This window comes from Mytilus trossulus, chromosome 6, assembly GCF_036588685.1.
Source record: "Mytilus trossulus isolate FHL-02 chromosome 6, PNRI_Mtr1.1.1.hap1, whole genome shotgun sequence".
Classification (NCBI taxonomy): domain Eukaryota; kingdom Metazoa; phylum Mollusca; class Bivalvia; order Mytilida; family Mytilidae; genus Mytilus; species Mytilus trossulus.
Window position 1 is genome coordinate 51,923,716 of NC_086378.1, and position 19,551 is coordinate 51,943,266.

Here is a 19,551-nt window from a genome sequence, read left to right on the forward strand (position 1 = left end):
AACAAAAAATGTAAAACCCTTAGTTTTTGTGCGTTCAAACTTGAAAGTAAACATGATTGTTCAGAATAAAATATCGCATATTGGTGTACATTGGTAGAAATCTCTTATTTACATTGGAAAATTTGGGCTTTATGATAATGAAGTGAAGACTATTTGGGTTCAACACTGGGCCCTGTCCACATATATAACGAAAAAAATGTCAGAAGATTTAGAACGTTGACCCGACGAAGGACTTTATTATTTTAAAGCACGAATAAATCAATTTTATGCCATTTCAATTTTGTTTACAATGAAAAACATGGGTTTTTTTTAAGAAAAAAAAATAAAACAGGATAGCTGGTCCAACTTTATATTTATATAAAGAGACGTTAAAAGCATCTCATCTTTTAACATACCACTCGTAAGCAGTAAAATCGCCAATATTTATGTAATATTTTATACACGTGTTGCTGTATGACAAAGTTTCTCGATAGTTCTATGAAGCAAAGCTATGTAATTATATAAAATGAAATAATTGGCCAAAAAGGAGTTTGCTCACAAAGAACAAAAATTGACCTGCTGATTTTGCTGTTTTGTAATCTGGCTAAACTGCTACAAATTTTACGATCTAAATTGACTGACTAGGATTGTCAATTGTCCTACCGAAGGTCGATTGTTCGATCTCCGGGGAATCCAGCATAATTCACCAATAAAAAATAGTTATAATCAATCTGGAAGTGCAGTTTTGGCTAAAAAAAACAAATTATTTCATGTACAAATATGTGGGTAAGATCAACTAGCTAGCGCATGGTTCTTGCTAGTTCGAGATTACTCTGACGTCCGACGGCTGTTTTGCCAGACAAGCTGGGGCCGTGGGACGTCAGAGCTCGTCTCGAAACTCTAATATGCAAATATTTATATGTTTTTTACCTTCTTTATAGGAGATCGATGTTTAAAATTTAGAAGCAACCACGTTTTTTCACCTCCTTTACAGGAGATCGGCAGTAAGCATTTAGTTCCGACCACGATTACAGTCGGAAGCTCTCGGACATTTAGGTATCATGCATGGTAAATGAACGAGGTGTTACATTGTGGTCATTTGCACTGTTTTCTCGTGGTCACGTAATAATCTTTGAAAATGAAAGGCAACATGCAGAAACCGATTGGTCTCTGTGAAAACTGTTAAAATATAGAAAAATAAAGGTTGGCAGGACCAGGCAGAAGCTAGCGAACAATAGCTAGCGAACAATAAGCCAGCGAACAATAAGGCGATATATCGAGAAACCAAAAAACAGAATAAGACAACAACGGCCGTTAAATAAAAAAATATTCAAAAAGGCAGAAAATCAGTTAAAATATAGCAATTTTAACTCAATTTTGAAATGGTTTTTATCCAATCTATTGATTTAACAAGTCGCAAAACTTGCTAGGCTAATATTCAGTACCACAATAACTCTGCATCTATCAACGAATTATTTGTAGGCGTAGGGCCACCTATGCACCCTCTTCAATTTAGAACGTATGTAAAAGTAGTCCTACCCTGTAAATTATAGCACCTTTTATGTCATTGTTTAAACTAGAGCTCAAAATTTTTAAAAAATGTCAAAAAATTAGGGGGGTCGGCCTATTCCAGGGCTTCTAGAGAAAAATAATGAGGGGTGTCACGGGGAATGACTATATAGGTCTTGAAGAGGAGAAACAGGCGTTTTTTTGCGCTAGGTATCGAAGGGCGCTATGTTCAAAAATCTGAAACTAGAGCTCAAAATTTGAAAAAAATGTCAAAAAATTAGGGGGGTCGGCTTATTCCTAATTTTTTGACATTTTTTTCAAATTTTGAGCTCTAGTTTCAGATTTTTGAACATAGCGCCCTTTGATACCTAGCGCAAAAGAAGCGCCTGTTTCTCCTCTACGAGACCTATATAGTCATACCCCGTGACACCCATCATAATTTTTCTTTAGAAGTCCTAGAATAAGCCGACCCCCCTAATTTTTTGACATTTTTTTCAAATTTTGAGCTCTAGTTTCAGATTTTTGAACATAGCGCCCTTCGCTACCTAGCGCAAAAGAAGCGCCTGTTTCTCCTCTTCTAGACCTATATAGTCATTCCCCGTGACACCCCTCATTATTTTTCTCTAGAAGCCCTGGAATAGGCCGACCCCCCTAATTTTTTGACATTTTTTTCAAATTTTGAGCTCTAGTTTCAGATTTTTGAACATAGCGCCCTTTGATACCTAGCGCAAAAGAAGCGCCTGTTTCTCCTCTACAAGACCTATATAGTCATACCCCGGGACACCCATCATTATTTTTCTCTAGAAGTCCTAGAATAAGTCGACCCCCCTAATTTTTTGACATTTTTTTCAAATTTTGAGCTCTAGTTTCAGATTTTTGAACATAGCGCCCTTCGATACCTAGCGCAAAAAAAACGCCTGTTTCTCCTCTTCAAGACCTATATAGTCATTCCCCGTGACACCCCTCATTATTTTTCTCTAGAAGCCCTGGAATAGGCCGACCCCCCTAATTTTTTGACATTTTTTAAAAATTTTGAGCTCTAGTTTAAACAATGACATAAAAGGTGCTATAATTTACAGGGTAGGACTACTTTTACATACGTTCTAAATTGAAGAGGGTGCATAGGTGGCCCTACGCCTACAAATAATTCGTTGATAGATGCAGAGTTATTGTGGTACTGAATATTAGCCTAGCAAGTTTTGCGACTTGTTAAATCAATAGATTGGATAAAAACCATTTCAAAATTGAGTTAAAATTGCTATATTTTAACTGATTTTCTGCCTTTTTGAATATTTTTTTATTTAACGGCCGTTGTTGTCTTATTCTGTTTTTTGGTTTCTCGATATATCGCCTTATTGTTCGCTGGCTTATTGTTCGCTAGCTATTGTTCGCTAGCTTCTGCCTGGTGTTGGCAGGTAGGTAAAACTTTCATAAATGAAGAGATAAATGAAAAATGAAGATATTGATGCCTGATTTATATATAACTACAAGGCCCTCAGTCGGCTCCAGAAGCGACCAAGCAGCGCATCTATTTTGGGTGGGCAAATATCCACTTTTCGATATGGGACGAGCTCTGACGTCCCACGGCCCCAGCTTGTCTGGCAAAACAGCCGTCGGACGTCAGAGTAATCTCGGACTTCTTGCAGTTGAGCGCAAGAGATCGAATGAAAAACTAATAATTTATTCTTATTTTCCTTGTCTGACATTTTAATTTTAATTTTAATTTGTTTAATTTCCGAAGAAACAAAGCTATTTTTTTTTTAAAGAACTGTATTATATCACGATCACGACTGTCACAGTTATATATTTTGGGACTTATGAATAAAAATGCCAATTACAAACCAAAGACAAATGATTGAAACTTGAAGCCATTTACAAAGTTGACTGAACATTTTATGTTGACTTTTTGTTACAATTTAACGGGTTATTGTTTTTCATAGGGATAATCTGGGTATTCTTAACATTAAATTTGATATGATCTAACCAATTAAACTGATATCTAATATCACAACTTAATAAATGTATTTAACAAAGTGTTAGCAGTTTAATTTATCAACTGTCTTCGCACACAACTTTTATATAAAAAATGCGAACGACATATTCGTGTATTTTCTGGCATAAAAAGATACTGATAAAATAAGTATCACATAATTCAGTCTACATTCTAATGCATCAAATGTTAAGAACGAAACGTTAACATATAGTTCACAATTATAATGGATAGAATCATTATGTCAAAAGTGAAACGATGCAGCAACGTTCAAATTATTATGATAATGACGTTGTTTGTGTTGTACCTTATGGGCTTTGGATATATCTTTAGTGGTTTTTCCTTTAAGAAATGTTGTTCATTGGACAATTTTTTCAGAAATTCTGGATATGCTGACAGGAGATTCGATAAATGGCGAGAGTTTGTTACGCGTGATACATACATATATTCCGTTCACGTGATAGAAAACCTGGCCCGATTCGTAATATGTGATTTATTAGTGAACCGTAAACCAGTTGCATATTGCTGTTACTTTGATTCTAACGATACTTTATTATTGAGCGATAGTGAATTTCAAGTGCAATATTTCAGAATACCAGAATTCAGATTAAATCAACGGCAAGTATGATATACATGTCTGTCTCAATTACACCCGCCCCCTCCCCTCACTACGATAGTGAAATTTTAGTGCAATATTTCAGAATACCAGAATTCAGGTTAAATCAACGGCAAGTATGATATACATGTCTGTGTCGATAGATAGCCCCCCTTTTGAAAGTTTATGATAGTTGTAAAAAAAAATAACGAGAGGAGAATATTCAACGATGTCACTTTTTTTTTTATTAATTCTTTTTTTTTACTGTGAAGCTATTTTAATTATTTTCGACGTTTTAATGTATTTATGTTTGTTTTCTTTGCACCCCCCCCCCCCCCCCCTCCCCCCGAATGAAGAAACCATAATACATTTTGGGATTTTCTACGAGTTTTGATTGTTTCACACTCAGGATCGTTTAATATATATTGGGTTTAATAATATATAGCTCATAAATAAAACCGTCAATTACCAAAGTCAATGATTGAAATTTAAAACTATTTACAAAGTTGGCTGAACCTTTTCATAATTGATCATAATTGACTACATATGTATCTATTACAATTTAATGGGTTGTTGTTTTTCATAGTGATAAACTGAATATGCGCATTAAATTTGATACCACCTATTCAAGTTAGTCAATTCTAGGTGGCGATTTGGTTAAAGAGTATTTGGATAAATAGTCCGTAAAAGAAATGTTGTCTGTTCTATGGTCGGGTTGTTGTCTCTTTGACACATTCCCCATTTCCATTTTCAATTTTATTACCTTTCGACCAGTAAAGTGTTAAACGTATTTTAATCAAATATACACGTTGACTGTACATGACTGATTGATTATTCAGATACAGATGTAAAATCATTTATACAAATAATTCAAATATATTCCAAATTTCAAATATGATGTGGTGTGGCTTAGCGCTTTATTTAAGAACTGAGTCCCTATGCATTGTCTATAAACAGTTTTAAACTTACTTGTTCAAGCAATCAATAAATATCCTAGATTGCTTGGTGACCATAGCCGCGGTGGCATATATTAATGTTCGTGAGTTCACTATAAAATTGAGAATGGAAATGGGAATTGTGTCAAAGAGACATCAACCCGATAAAAAAGCAGAAAACATCTAAAGCCATAAGTAGGTCTTCAACACAAAAACGCATCCGGAGGTGGGCTTCAGGTGCCTCATACGCAATAATGTATACAAGTTCAGCACAAACGAACGTCACACTTAACTTTGAAATATATAAATGAAAATTTTTTAAAATAAAACATACATGACCAAGAAAGTCCCGAGATTTCTGACTTAGAGAAGGCGCAATACCCTATAACTCTAGCCAACGCGGAATAGATAAACACCGTAAGCAATTAGGAAAGTGATTTACAGCTGATTGCATTGAGTGTGTAAGTGAAGGTAATATATTTAGTTAGCTTGATTGCTATAGCTGAACCGTGAAGTCATAAGGTTAGGTAAACTTACTTCCTTTAAGATAACCAATCTATCTGTATGCAGGACTAGGCTACTTCGAAAGGAGAGTAGTATACCTAACTTATAATGAGTCCACGGTTCAGCAAGCAAGCTTATCAAAGAGATCACCTTTACATACAGCCAATGCAATCGACTGCAACTCAGTTTAAAAGTCAGAGACTGTCGTATCAAATTATGCATAGGAGGCATTTAAACGAAGCGAATTTGACCTTTCACGATTAATATTTAATTGTGCATTTTTTCCTCCTTCTGCCGGAATTTAAATAAGAATGAAAAGGCCAATACAAATACTAATTGCGAAGGACGTTGTTTGAAAATTAAAGTTATACTTTAATAGTACATTTAAATATGAAATTATATCAAAAGAGATGGTACGTATAACAGTTTGCTTAGGTCAGACCTATTTATTTTATAATTTTTTAAATGGTTTTTAATAGCTGTCCGAGATCTTTGATCTCAGTGTATTGTTTGATGAGGTTTTAATTTTTTTGTTTGCTTTTTGTTTTTTGTTTTTGTTGTTGCTTTAGGTACGGTTTGAGTTTTTGATTGGCGATTGAACTTTTTCTTTGTAAATAAGAAGTTGTTAATAAATAAAGGAAAGCATGTTATTATTGTACATGTATTTCATTTCTTATCAAATAAAATATGACCAAAATTATTCAATCGAGTAAAATGCAGAAACCAAAAGACCCCTCCCCAATCTAAGAAAAATAAAAAAAAATAATATCGAAAACAAAACAAACCCCCTAAAAACAAACATACCCTTAAAATGAAAAAAAAAACAATAGCAGAATAACAAATAAAAACCCTGTTTTGCCATTAGTTATCCCATTTTCTTATTTTTACAACTGAGATTTAATTGTAGCCTAGCAATTCGTTGGAATTTCGTATAATACTATTATGTAAATATAAATAATGGTTCATTCATGATGGCCGGTAAAGCAATTTACGCCATTAAATGTATTAATCTAAGTTTTATTACAACTTTTTAAAAAACACAAAGGAATCGTTTTTGTTTGGTAAATCATAAGTTACCTGTAGGTTAGGATCCAAGGTAAAATCATTCTATCCTGATGACGAGATCTGATGACATAGGGTTCAATCTGGGTGTATAAGGGGGAAACTGGATCCCCATTGTTCCTTAAAAAATTGACCCTCGCAAACCCTGGTAAAAATGACTTTTCAAAACAAGTTTTGTTTATTACAAGTCAATAATGAAGAAGGCTTTAATATTTTCGCGAGGATATACCGAGTTTAAACCCAAATTGTTCCCCAAACATTCTTTGAATGTCGTGTTATTTGAAATCCTTTAATAATTGTACACATAAGAAAATAGCCTAAATAAATATAAATATCAATATCTGTTTGTTTTTGGAACCTATATTGACAAATAATACAATAAGTATATATGTAAACTGATCTGGTTAGGGTTGAGAGGATAAAGGTTCTTAACATCACCCATACTACATTGGCTTAAAGTATGCTTCAAGTTAAATTCGGAAATCATATTGATTACGTTTTCCTGATATATTAATGGATGTAAATATTCTGGATCAAAATCTCACAAACCTTATTCAAATTCAAAGGGAATACATTGATGATAAAAGTTATTCTCAGTGATTGATTTTTCACCTGGAATATTTTTTTTCCTGAAATGCTTAAGCATTTAATTTGCAGACGACATCATCTTAAATGGGCAGACGCCGCCTCAGAGCTTTATTTTACGGTCTAATTTTCTGTGGTGTCACTTTTTATTGTTGCTTTCTTGGATTTCTTCTTGTGAAAATACGAGAATTAAAACATAAAAATACTGCAACAAGTTTCGATTTCATTGATAATACAAAAGAAACATGGCGTCATCGTGGTGTTACAAGCAATACTCACGGTAGTAATAATGTTTCAAATAACCCGTATGGATTATTGAATTTATTTACCACTATTTCTCTTAAACCGTTATGGCAGAATGTTAGTTTTTGCGATAAGAGTTATGTATTTTCTGCGTTCTATCACAGGGAAGATCTTATAAGTATAATAGCAACAACTACCCGTAAAAGTCTGCTAAATAGGACCGTGCAGTATCAATGCCGATTCTTCAATGAACTTTCTCCTAATGCTTTAAATACTTGTAATGAAACTATAGTAAAAAGGAAAGCAATGCCGGAAAACCGCGGGAAAAGGTTTGTCATATATTTTGATTAAAATTGAAATTGTAGTTTTCCTTTAGTTTTCCACCAATGAGGTGTATTCATTTAGTTTAAACATATTTATTTATAGTGGATTGGGAAACAAGTTTTGCAACTTATATTAATCCCTTTCCACTTTGCGGGTGCAAAATCTACAAGGGTGTCTTTTACGTGCAAGAGATATGTATAATGGCTCTCTCTTAACACGGGTTAGCCATTTATCGTCCCCTTCCGACGGACTATCATCGTTTCCTCAACACCGTACTCGCATATGGTGTCAAGGGAGAGCCGAAAATTGAGTTCCTGAAATTTTCATCCCAAACGGGAATCGAACCAGGAACCTTTGTGTTAGTAGTCCGATGCACTAACCACTACATATTCGTTGTTATAACATGTTTGCTTAATTAAGCGATTTGACAGTAGTCGTGTTAAGCCCTTACAACGTAGTCGTGTTAAGCCCTTACAACGTAGTCGTGTTAAGCTCTGCTCTTAAATCTTTATGTGTTGCTTTTCACCAAGGCACATGTTACATGTATTTTGGAGAAATAGCTAGGGGATAGACTGTCTGACTTGCAATGAAAATAAAACCACGACTCATCATGTCGATCAGACAAGCTCTAAGTAGGGCTACCATCCAGAATGTATTTATATATTATTATGAGTCTAAGTTATTGTTATTTGTTTATTAGTTATCTTTCCATCCCATTGGGTTGACAAAATCACATGGGTATAAAATATGTAATCAAGATTCATTCTGTCATGCTTTATTTCAATGCAGAGGGGCGGGGCATTTGTTTGGCGATTTAGATGGATAAATGTGTTCTGTCAAGTTTAGATTGATGACTAAGGGTGGCAAATGACAATTTCTCAGAACTTTTAGAACTCGGCAAAAATTGTTTCCGTAAGTAGTCATACAAAAAGTCTGAATTCGAAATTCCATCATTCCAGCATTATTAAACTAAACGTCAATCAATAAATCAATCAATTAATCAATCGATCAATGGATCTTCCTTTGAATTATTGGCCATCAGCATTGCTAGTGTATTAATGTTGATAGCGAAGTGAATGTTGTATTCATGTAATAATAATTTAAAGCGATGATTTTAACATTTAGACTAATCTTGTAGAGAAGATTAGACAATGTACGCTCCACATACATCTTTTTGAATAATGTGCAACGAAATGCACAAAGCATGATGTACATTTATGACATGCACGTAAATTCTACAATTATAAACATGAAACAGTAACATATACAAATTTCTATGTTTATGCACTAAATGATGCAGATGAAGATAACAATGATTTTTTTTCTCATTTCAGATACAGTGCTGCATTTTATACATGCCCTTTACCTAAGTCGACTCGTCCATACGCCGTATCATTGTCAACCGATCATTGTAAATCTCCATCAAACATATTGCCAATAGTTTATCCTCAGCAACAACAAAGAAAGTTTACTGTCTGTGTTTCTCCCTTGAATTACCGCTATAGTAAAGCATACGAATTGGTGGAAATGATAGAATTCAACAGAATATTAGGGGCAGACTACTTTGTGTTTTACAACTATAGCACAGACTCCAATGTGGATAGGGTTCTAGAATATTATAAAGAACAAGGACTAGTGGAAGTTTTAAAATGGAATCTTCCCATGAAGGTTGACACGTGGCCAAAGAAAAAAGAGCCTGTAGAAATTCATTACTTTGCTCAACTTGCAGCTTTAAATGACTGTTTATATCGCAATATGTATGTCAGCAAATACGTTGTCTTTCAAGATTTAGATGAATTCATTATACCAAAGAAACACTTAACTTGGTCCGATATGATGGAAGCTCTTCCAAAAGGTTCCGGTGCTTATATATTTAGGTGTTTTTTCTTTCGAAAAGAATGGCCAGACACAACGAACAACTTTGAAGGTAAAGACAAAGCTCAAAAATATAAAATGAACACTTTATTGAAGCAAAAGCGAGAATCGAAAGTACTCGGGAAAAGCCATCGATCGAAATATATTGTTGATCCGAAACAAATAGACACTGTCGGAATCCACAATATTTGGCGGTACCGGGCGGGTACTAAAGCTCATTTTGTTGATCCAGTATTCGCACGCATGCACCATTATAGGGATTGGTTAAATCCAAACGATGCTAACACAGGTGTTGAGGATAACAGGACTATGGTTTATAGAAATGAATTATTACAGAATACAATACATGCATGGGAAATGTTAAAAGATGTGCCTTTAGGACCAATCAGCCATACTGATTCGTGATCTCATTTTTGCAATTTGTGTCAAAGGTGATTTGACACTCTAATTAATGCCAAAACAGCATTTAGATTATTTGTTTTTATAAAAATGTTGAATATTATAAATATTGAATTTCAATAGATTTCATAGTTCATTTTGCAATTTATAGAATTAACGTTTATGGAAGTTATTTCATGAAAAAAATAGATGTGGTATTATTACCAATGAGAGAACTATCCACCTTAATTATAATGAAGATTAGTAAGCACGGATAAGCCATCGTATTTCCTTCATAAGAAAAATACTAAAAGTACAATGTACGACCTTCAACAATGATAAGAAAACCCGTATGGTCTGCAATAGCATTTTTGCATCTAGTTATCAAAAAAAGTCATGACTTTGGCTGCAGTAGTATTGCTACTGCATTATGGGAGAAATGTAGTGGGATTAGTTCTCAAAACGGAAAAAGAAGTACAAAGAAAAAAACAGAAGATACCAAGGGGATTTCTTAAACTAATAGTTCGAGGGAAACGGACAACGTCATGGCAAAGAAAAAAAAACCCAAAACGATGGACAACGAAAATACAAGTTTACAAAACACTACTTAGCAGCACGAACGCCACGAAAAAAATAGGAGTGAACTGAGATGCTGAAAAATTATACAATAAAAAACACAATTGGGAAAAAGACAACACCATAGCAAAGACAAAACCTTTAAATAACATATGTATACACACGAATTCTAGACGTCAAAACACTACACTAAAAACTAAAGATTTAACAACACGAACCCAACAAAAGCTGGACAAGTTAAGAACTGAGTTGCTGCGGAACGGTTCAACATATAAAACTCTAAAAGTGACATCCGTTGTGTGTACTGTTAAACGAAAGCAAAGTCATAAACCAGCAACAAAATCCAGCCCGAATTGTGGCTAAAACATGTGGTGCAATATATGATCTTTAATGCCGTAACGGTTGATAAGAGCATGATTGCATCCGTAAAACTTTCCAAAAGATTACATCAACTTTACCAAAAGAACCATTGCTTTGATATTTTTTCTTTTAAGTACCAACTAACGTAACACATTTATTAAGTCACATTTTCAAAAAAACAATTATTTTACATTTATTTCAAATCAGTGAACCTTGGTCAAATTATTAGGAAATTCTTTTTGACCTGGAAATCATCTTAAAACAATTGTTTAACATCATCCAAGAGAATCCGAGGAACAGGGAATAAATCATTAACGGGAGGAGATGATGGAAAGAATTACGAACAATTAGCTGGCTGCATAAAGATGTACGATATGCTCGTCTACAAATTGGTGTGGATGGACAATTCAGTGTTTAAGCTATGAATTAAGGACAGCAAAATACAAGTTTAAGATAGAGGGCAATTTAGAACAGTTTTTTGTATGGAAAGGGACACCCTTGATCATGTTTATAGATTAAAAGGAGAAATAATTTCATAAATTAAAGACTTTTTTTTTTACTGGATTTATGGGGTTTCGAAGAAGCTTTTCCGGTATATATAAAATGCATATTTTGAATTAAAAATTATTGATTTCCTTCAGAAAAAAATACTAAAGGACAGAGGGAACAGCTCCTCTCTTTTTATGCCATAAAGGTCAATGCGGTCACTATGTACGTAAATTTTTAAATCATTTCTTTAAATTATCAAATCAGAATGTAAATATTTGAAGCGATTCATCAAAGCGTATATATACTACTTCAGATATAAAATATAGTTTGTGTACAGATTGAACTCCGATAACTATGGAATCACTAAACTAAATATTTTCAAAACTAAATTGGAAACTCACTATTGTTTGATTGAATCAAAATCGATTCATTCAGTGAACGCAAACAAGTAATTTTCATTTTTTTTTCGATATTAATTGAAATAACATCGGGACAGCTAATTTGAAAATCTTCAAAATCAAACTATCCTTTTTGAAATCTATCACATGTATCTAAATGCATAAATTTCATAAGGTATTAAAAAATCATGCATTAGTAGGACAGAACGAAAATTTTCCTGTTTTACAAACAAAGTCCAATAACTCTGAAACGGCTTTTTAAAAAGTCGTCAAAATTGTGCAGACATTAAAATTCACGATTAAAGGCAAACAAATTGATTTATCACCATGCATATGAAAGTTTCCTAGCTTTTGACGATTAAAATCTAATTACTTTGTAAAAGTAACATAATTACTCATTAAGGAATTATACTTTAGTTAATATTCATTTAAGCAAAAATATTCGATTTAATTAGTATTATGGAAATTGCAAATTTGATAATTGATTAATATTATATTGCCCATACTTCCTTAATCTTTATTCAATTCGCAGTGAAATTTTATTAATAATTGTACATGATTGATTTGTCAACAACATATGCTGATACTAACCTTTACTGTGCCTGTAGATGTTTCAAATGAAACTATGTATAATTCTTTGGAGGACAACAATTGCCATGCTCGCCGATTGTGTAGAGTCACATACAGAAGACAAAAGAATGTTTATATTCACAATAAAGAAGAACTAAAAGATATATAGACCAACCTTGATAAAATCGCACGTACAAAAGACAGGTGAAAGATTCTAAAGGGATGTTTAATCTCACAGGACGAAAACAAACCGACAATGCAATGGTAGTACACGAAAATGACCAAAAGACCAGTAGCATTATACCAAAAAGTAAAATAACAAAAATACCGAACTCAGATGAAAATTATCTCCAAAGAATTATCTAAATTCGATGTAATAATGCCTTTTTCTGCTTCTTCGTTACATTTGTTGTTTTTATAGTGATTAAGATGATAACACAATGTTGACTGCTGTACCCCTATTTTGGACATTTTTACTCTTTGAGTATGTTTGTTTTGTTCACGCATCCGTTGACAATGTAATGGAATTTGATGCGACTGTCATACAAGTGAGAGGTTTAGCTAGCTACAAAACCAGGTTCAATCCACCATTTTCTACATTAGAAAATACCTGAACCAAGTCAGGAATATGACAGTTGTTATCCATCCATTGATGTGTTTGGACTTTTCATTTAGCCTTTTGATTTTGGATATTCCTTTTTGAATTTTCGTCGGTGTCCAGTATTTTTGTGTTTTTACTTTTTTTTTATAGCCGGAAAGTTCCTCAGAAAATGGCAACATATTTAAAGCTCAAACACATCAAAAGAAAATGTATAACAAATGGTATATTCGTGCATGACTTTGAACAATCACTTTCTTATGTAGAAAATGGTGGATTAAACATAGTTTTATAGCTAGCTAAACCTCTGACTTGAATGACAGTCGCATAAAATTCAATTTGATTGACAACAATTTTAGGAACAAAACAAACAGAATAAAAGAACTAAAGACTTGAGCAAGAAGAAACCCATAAAAAACCGAGATTGCTATCAGGTGCTACAGAAGGATAAGCATATCCTGCTCAATATGTTGCACCCGATAAGATATCGTATAATGTGCTTACAAGTAAATACTTGATAGAATATAGTGATTTCATTTTACAATGGCTATTCTGTTGAGAAAAGGAAAACTCAATTGTTTGATCAATCATAGCCAGTGATGTTGTTCTTTGAAAGTGGAGTTTTATCAATGACATTCGATATTTACAAGACGCGTATCCGTGAGCAATGATGAACCTTATTTAATACCCAGGCGTTTCGTCCCCGAGGGTATCACCAGCCCAGTAGTCAACACTTCTGTGTTGACATGAATATCAATAATGTGGTCATTTTTTTAAATTTTCCTTTTACAAAACTTTGAATTTTCGAAAAACTAAGGATTTTCTTATCCCAGGTATAGATTACCTTAGCAGTATTTGGCACAACTTTTTGGAATTTTGGATCCTCAATGCTCTTCAACTTTATACTTGTTTGGCTTTATAAATATTTTGATTTGAGCGTCACTGATGAGTCTTATGTAGACGAAACGCGCGTCTGGCGTACTAAATTATAATCCTGGTACCTTTGATAACTATATATCTAAGGTTAAAGGTCAACATAATCTGATGCGTTGGTTCGTAATATTGTTGTCTTCCCTCCTTACAGTAGGAATCGCTCAAGGAATATCATAATGTTTAAATATGTATGATTGCCTTATTACTACAAATCAGGTTATCTCATACAGTCGATCTTTATCAAACTTGGCATTATCGTTTCAGGTCACGACAGATTAAAATGAGTCAAATTATTGTGCAATGGAATGAAAACGTCTTTTGTAATTCCATAGCTTATGTATAATCATTTAAATGGATGTAGAGTTAATTTGTATTCATTGTTGTGTACAACACGGAAGTGTTCATGTATCTGGCAGTTTATAGTTTAATTGGAATGGCGCCAAAACATACGAGGTATATTTATTCTCCTCTTTCCTTTACTTAATTAATTTATACAATAGATATACTTTCACAAACGATGATCAATTTTATTCATTAGTAAATGTAACGATTAACTGCACGATTTGTTAAGTTCAATGTGACATATTCCATTTACACTTCGAAAATAAAAGAATTCCTACATTACAATAGCTGTCTAGAAATTTATACAGTCACACACAGAAACAACAGACACGACGGGCTGAAAATACTGTAGTGGAGAGACCACATTGGCGAGAGGTAAGAAAAAAGATGAAGTTATCTTATTATTTGGCCTTAAAAACCAATGCTGCATTCCTACCAAAATTATGAACGGGCGCTTGTTTTTGAAGGATTTCAATACTGCATGATACTCTTAACATGATCGGTTGGCAGTAATAAATTTATTGGAAGTAATAACTATATAGATAAATCATTAGTATCGCAAACACATGCTTTCTTTCTTTTGTTACTTATTGACATTCATTTTGCAAATGTATAGTAACTACTTACGGTTGATTTTTTTTAAATGACCAATTACTCGCCGTTTAAAGGAGGGTAGTTGGTAGTTCCAATGTACAAGTAGAAGGTATCAATTCTTTATCCCATGAATGTGATAGATATCGTAATAGATGCAATAGTTTCACTGTCTCTAACTCAATATTAATTTGAAAATAGGCATTAAAAACGTTATGCAACAAAGGAAAAATATACATCACCTTAATAAAGAAATGTTATCAGGATAGATTACTTCGGCGTATAATCGAGTAAACTTTGTATTCTATTATAGGATATGCTTGTTGTGTATTGTGTTGACGATATCATGATTTTCCATGTGCATCTTATCGAAACTAACTGCATATATGCTACACGTTGGTCATAATATGTTAATATATATTCTATATGAAAGTCAAACTGACTTTAGTTCGAAAAATTTTGAGATTGTAAGCTAGTCAGGGAGTGTTAAAAACGTATTCCATGTCGGTAATATCAAATGTAAAGGCAACAGCTATACCCTTTCATTTTAAAACAAAAGATGACAAAAATATGACCAATGAAATCGTGCATTCCTTTATATTTTTCGTTCATTGTTTTGTCGTTGGTGTTCTCGACAATTGTATTTTTTCACATTTGTCATGTTTGGAAATTTTAATAACCAATTATACGTTTTTTTTTTGTTAATTGTTGAAGGCCCTGCAGAAACCTATAGCTGCTTACATCCAAGTAAATCCGACTCAGGTGTAAAGCTGTCTCATCAATACAGGCAACAGTAGTATACCGCTGTTCAAAACACATCTCCTTTTTTTCTCTCTTGGTATTTATTGAGTGTTTTGTCGTTAAAGGTACTTGTTGGTTTATTGTTTACATCTTCTTAATTTTGTACTCTGACTTATTTGAGTATATTTCACACAATTTAGTATAATAATGATAATTATAGATTATTTATGGTTTTTTTAAACGAGATGCATTTTCTCATTCTCATCTCATCGAAGGGCGGAGCCCTGAGATGAGATGAGAATGAGAAAAGGCATCGAGTTTAAAAAAACATAAATAATCTATTTATCGCTATTATTTGTATTTTCGAAAATCATTTAATTCAAATTTCAGTAAAAAAAAAAGTATCTTATACGATGATAATGCATTTTCTTTTGTGGTACTTTTTTTTTTGGCGTAGGCTTATTTGATATAAATATGTAGTCGCTCAGGTAGTTCATTCATTGAAAAAAAGATGTCTCATCTGACTACCCGGCGTGTTCAAATATGGCGAGGATCTTTCTCACTGTTGATAAGCTGTAATTTGGTGTTTCAACGTATCAAAATGAAGTCAACAGTTGAATATATGATGTATTTTCAAAGTAGACGAAGAAATATACATGCCGTATGAAGAAATGTACATGCAGACAGACCTACGATGATTTGAAGTAGACTCGTGTAAAAAAGGATATTTTTTATCTGTTTAAAACATGATTTGATTACTTTTATGAACTTCCAATAAATTATTTAACGGCGAAATTCACGGTAAAATATTAAAACGAGAAATCATCTTTGACATTTCATCGCAGTCATCTGATAACATTTTTTTGTATAGTTCCGGCTAATATTTTCTGATTGGCCGACACTCTAGCGCATGAATTAGATTAATACGCTGTTGCTAAGGACCTTAGAAACTAGCGATAATTTCCATTCTCACTCTACACGAGTGATATGAAAATTATCACAAAAAAACATCAAAGGAAAAATACAGATAATAGCGATAATAACTGTTAATGTAAATATTTGGAAGTGGAATATATACATTAACACTTTATTATAAGAAACCATTCGATGTAAGCCAACTATGGAAGTTGCAAGAACTATAATAATTGTTTTGTTTTTCTACAATGTTCAGTGATTTTATTCAAATTCGGTTGAATCTAGGGAATCTATACTGCATTCTGATGTAAAGAGATATATGTTTATATTACGCTCAGCTATAAAGTAAATAAGTAAAAAATAAGTATTATAAAATTTAATATATTATATTATATAAAAATATAAAGTAAACGAAATATATTTCTCTTATGGTTTGAGGTAAGAAAATCTTACTAATGCATTTCATAAATGGATTGAGGATCTATTATCCGAATTTGATGCTTGGTGTGTTGAAATATTTGCAAACCGGCCAAGTCCAGCTTTTCGGCTCTGAGATTGGGGAGTTTGCTGTTGAGGTGTATATGAGAGTAATGAAGGATTTGAAAATGCCGCATCATCATGGCGCCCAAATGGAAGGTTTTGTCTTATTGACGGAGTAACTGCAGCTTGATTGAGGCTGCTTTGATGACTGAATTGAGACTGATTGCTACTTTGTCGACCATACTGCGGAGTCTGTGTTTCACCACCTTGACGTTTCGGAGGAGTACCCTGAGATTTATAACGTTCAAAAACCGCACTAGTTGCCGCTTTACGCAATTTATCCTTATAACCTTCCTCTTGTTCGCTTGTTCCTGTGCTTTCTCGCGTATGAATGGGTTTCAAAGGAGTTCTTTGCAATTTTGCTGTTTCGGAAAACTGTGGTGTAAACTGCTGATGGGAGTTTGTTTCAAACCCTTGTTTATTAGATGACGAATGGAAGTCGTACCGTGGCGGAAGAGGTGGTGGATCATCATCATTTTCGTGCAATGTCATTGGTCGTCGAGGTGTAATGGGTGTTGATGTCGACAACATGATTTGTTTAGTAGGCTGTTCATTAGATTCCTTATTTAAATCATGTTCGTGGTCTTTTTCAAATCGTTTGATCAGTGATGTTATCGGAGCACGGTTAATTGCAGTTCTAGATATATATTTCCTGTTATCATTATTTTGAGGTATTTGATCATTAGACATCCCAAATTGCTGATTAGTTCTCACTTCCCTATGTGCACTTTCCGGATTAATGGACAGATTTTGACTGCCCGGATATCTTTCCAACACTCTTTCCGGTTTTGCAGGTGGATCGCGTGCAATTTCCCAAGGTTTTTTAACGGATGATAAATGATGTGAATTTTCATTGGCACGTGAATCTGAATATGGATAAGTTGATTTAACATTTGTTTCACTATGTTCTAATGTGTTATAACTTCTGCTCGTTGGAGTTTCACTCGGATAATGACCAGAACGAGAAACATGTGATGAGTGAGGATACACTGCAGAATCGTTAGCAAATTTATCCTTCTTTTCTAAATGCAATTTCTTGGCGTCAGTATGTTCTGTATCAGATCTTTTATAAGCGTCTGAAATACTTATGTTACTACCAAGAGCTAGGGGTGCTCGATTTCTCGGATCTCGACCTTGTCCTCGCAACTTAGTATCATTATTGTTAATATCACTTTTCGATGTAGAGTTGAGAATGATGGGAGATGCGTACCCATCCTTATCGATATGGGTCACTGGCGGAGAAGAAAATGGAGGAGTGTGATATAATGATGCGTACTCTGTAGAAATATCTGAACCTTGTCGTGTTTTCACTCCTTTATATGTGAACTTAGAAGCATCGAACTTGCTCCTGCGTTCAGCAGAATTAACCTGCAAATCTGAATCATTTAAATTCCCTTTATCAAATCCATTCGGTCGCAAATCTATTTCTGATGACATCGTACCATACCTACTTTCCCGCCCTAAGCTTGTCTCGTATGGGTCAATGTCATTTACATTTAAGCTCAATGGCACATATGAGGGTGGCGATTGATATGCTTTTTCAGTTGTTGTTACATATATATTTTGGACGGACTGTTGATGGCGCTGCTTTGATGTTGTTGTCGAACTAGTAAATTTTTGAACTACTGAATGTTTGATTTTAGAAAGGGTTGTCTCTCCTGATGTACGTTTACCATTTTCAATTGTTTGTTCTAAACGTTTGTCCTCACCACTAGATTTACTTTCGCCGCTATTATGCCTCTTCCCTGGTTCTCTCTTTAACCAAGATTTAAAAGAAAACTGTGATTTGTCTGTTTTGTCTGAATTACCACTCCTTTCATCACTTTGAATTTCATGTTTTGAACCATACACTACTTTTTCAAAATCATTTTGATTTTCATAGTGCGGAGGAGTAGATCCACTTTTCATTGGTTGAGGTTTATGCACACTAGCTGAATCAGGCGGATCTGAGGTAAGCGGTTTCGGAGACGTACTTCTTTGTGGTGTATATTTCTGCTTATTGTCCATTTGATGTGATGAATATACCGACCCCGACTTTTCCTGTTTAATAGGAACTTCATTTGTGCCCATCCAATTGTTTAAATGTTTGACATGCAATGAACCATCTTTTGGATCGTTGGTATTCCTGAGGGTTGTCAAGTGTCGCAACATATTTGCTCTGTAGTTGTCAAAGCCATGCGAAGCTCCCATAGACTACAACAAAAAGTACATATTATCTTAAAATGTCCTTAAGTGTTTCAAAAGGTAAATGATCTTCTATGTTATTAACAATTTACTTTGTTGTAGCGTTTTACTTTCATTGTAATGTTCGTCTGTTTTTTATGTTGTATCGGTGAAATATATTTTGAAATATTTAACTTATTGTTACTTTTTAGGAATGTCAAGATTATTACACATGCATACAAGGCACTACTTGTGGAAATTTGTCAATGCTCTGCAAATCCGCTTTCGAATTGGATTGTGCAATACTTTTGTATTGATTTGACACATATTATGAAGATAAAATGCGATTGTTTTTA

The 19,551-nt window shown here is 33.7% G+C and overlaps 2 protein-coding genes across 11 annotated transcripts in view; one reads left to right on the forward strand and one right to left on the reverse strand.

The window, feature by feature from the left end:
- The window catches only part of LOC134721503 (beta-1,4-galactosyltransferase galt-1-like), a 28,654-nt gene extending 18,534 nt beyond the window's left edge, over positions 1–10,120 (forward strand). For 6 of the 8 annotated variants that reach the window (XM_063584573.1, XM_063584569.1, XM_063584572.1 and 3 more), the window contains exon 3: positions 9,061–10,120. In XM_063584573.1, coding sequence (XP_063440643.1) covers positions 9,061–10,006 — 946 coding nt within the window. In that variant the 3' untranslated portion in view covers positions 10,007–10,120. Of the gene's footprint in view, positions 1–3,623; positions 4,097–6,870; positions 7,732–9,060 lie in introns of those variants that run through there. The other 2 variants (XM_063584571.1, XM_063584565.1) reach the window with 2 other exon arrangements.
- A 6,733-nt stretch (positions 10,121–16,853) lies between these two features.
- The window catches only part of LOC134721504 (formin-J-like), a 45,066-nt gene continuing 42,368 nt past the window's right edge, over positions 16,854–19,551 (reverse strand). For all 3 annotated transcript variants that reach the window (XM_063584574.1, XM_063584575.1, XM_063584576.1), the window contains exon 17: positions 16,854–19,225. In XM_063584574.1, the coding sequence (XP_063440644.1) occupies positions 16,955–19,225 (2,271 nt within the window). In that variant the 3' untranslated portion in view covers positions 16,854–16,954. The remainder of the gene's footprint in view (positions 19,226–19,551) is intronic.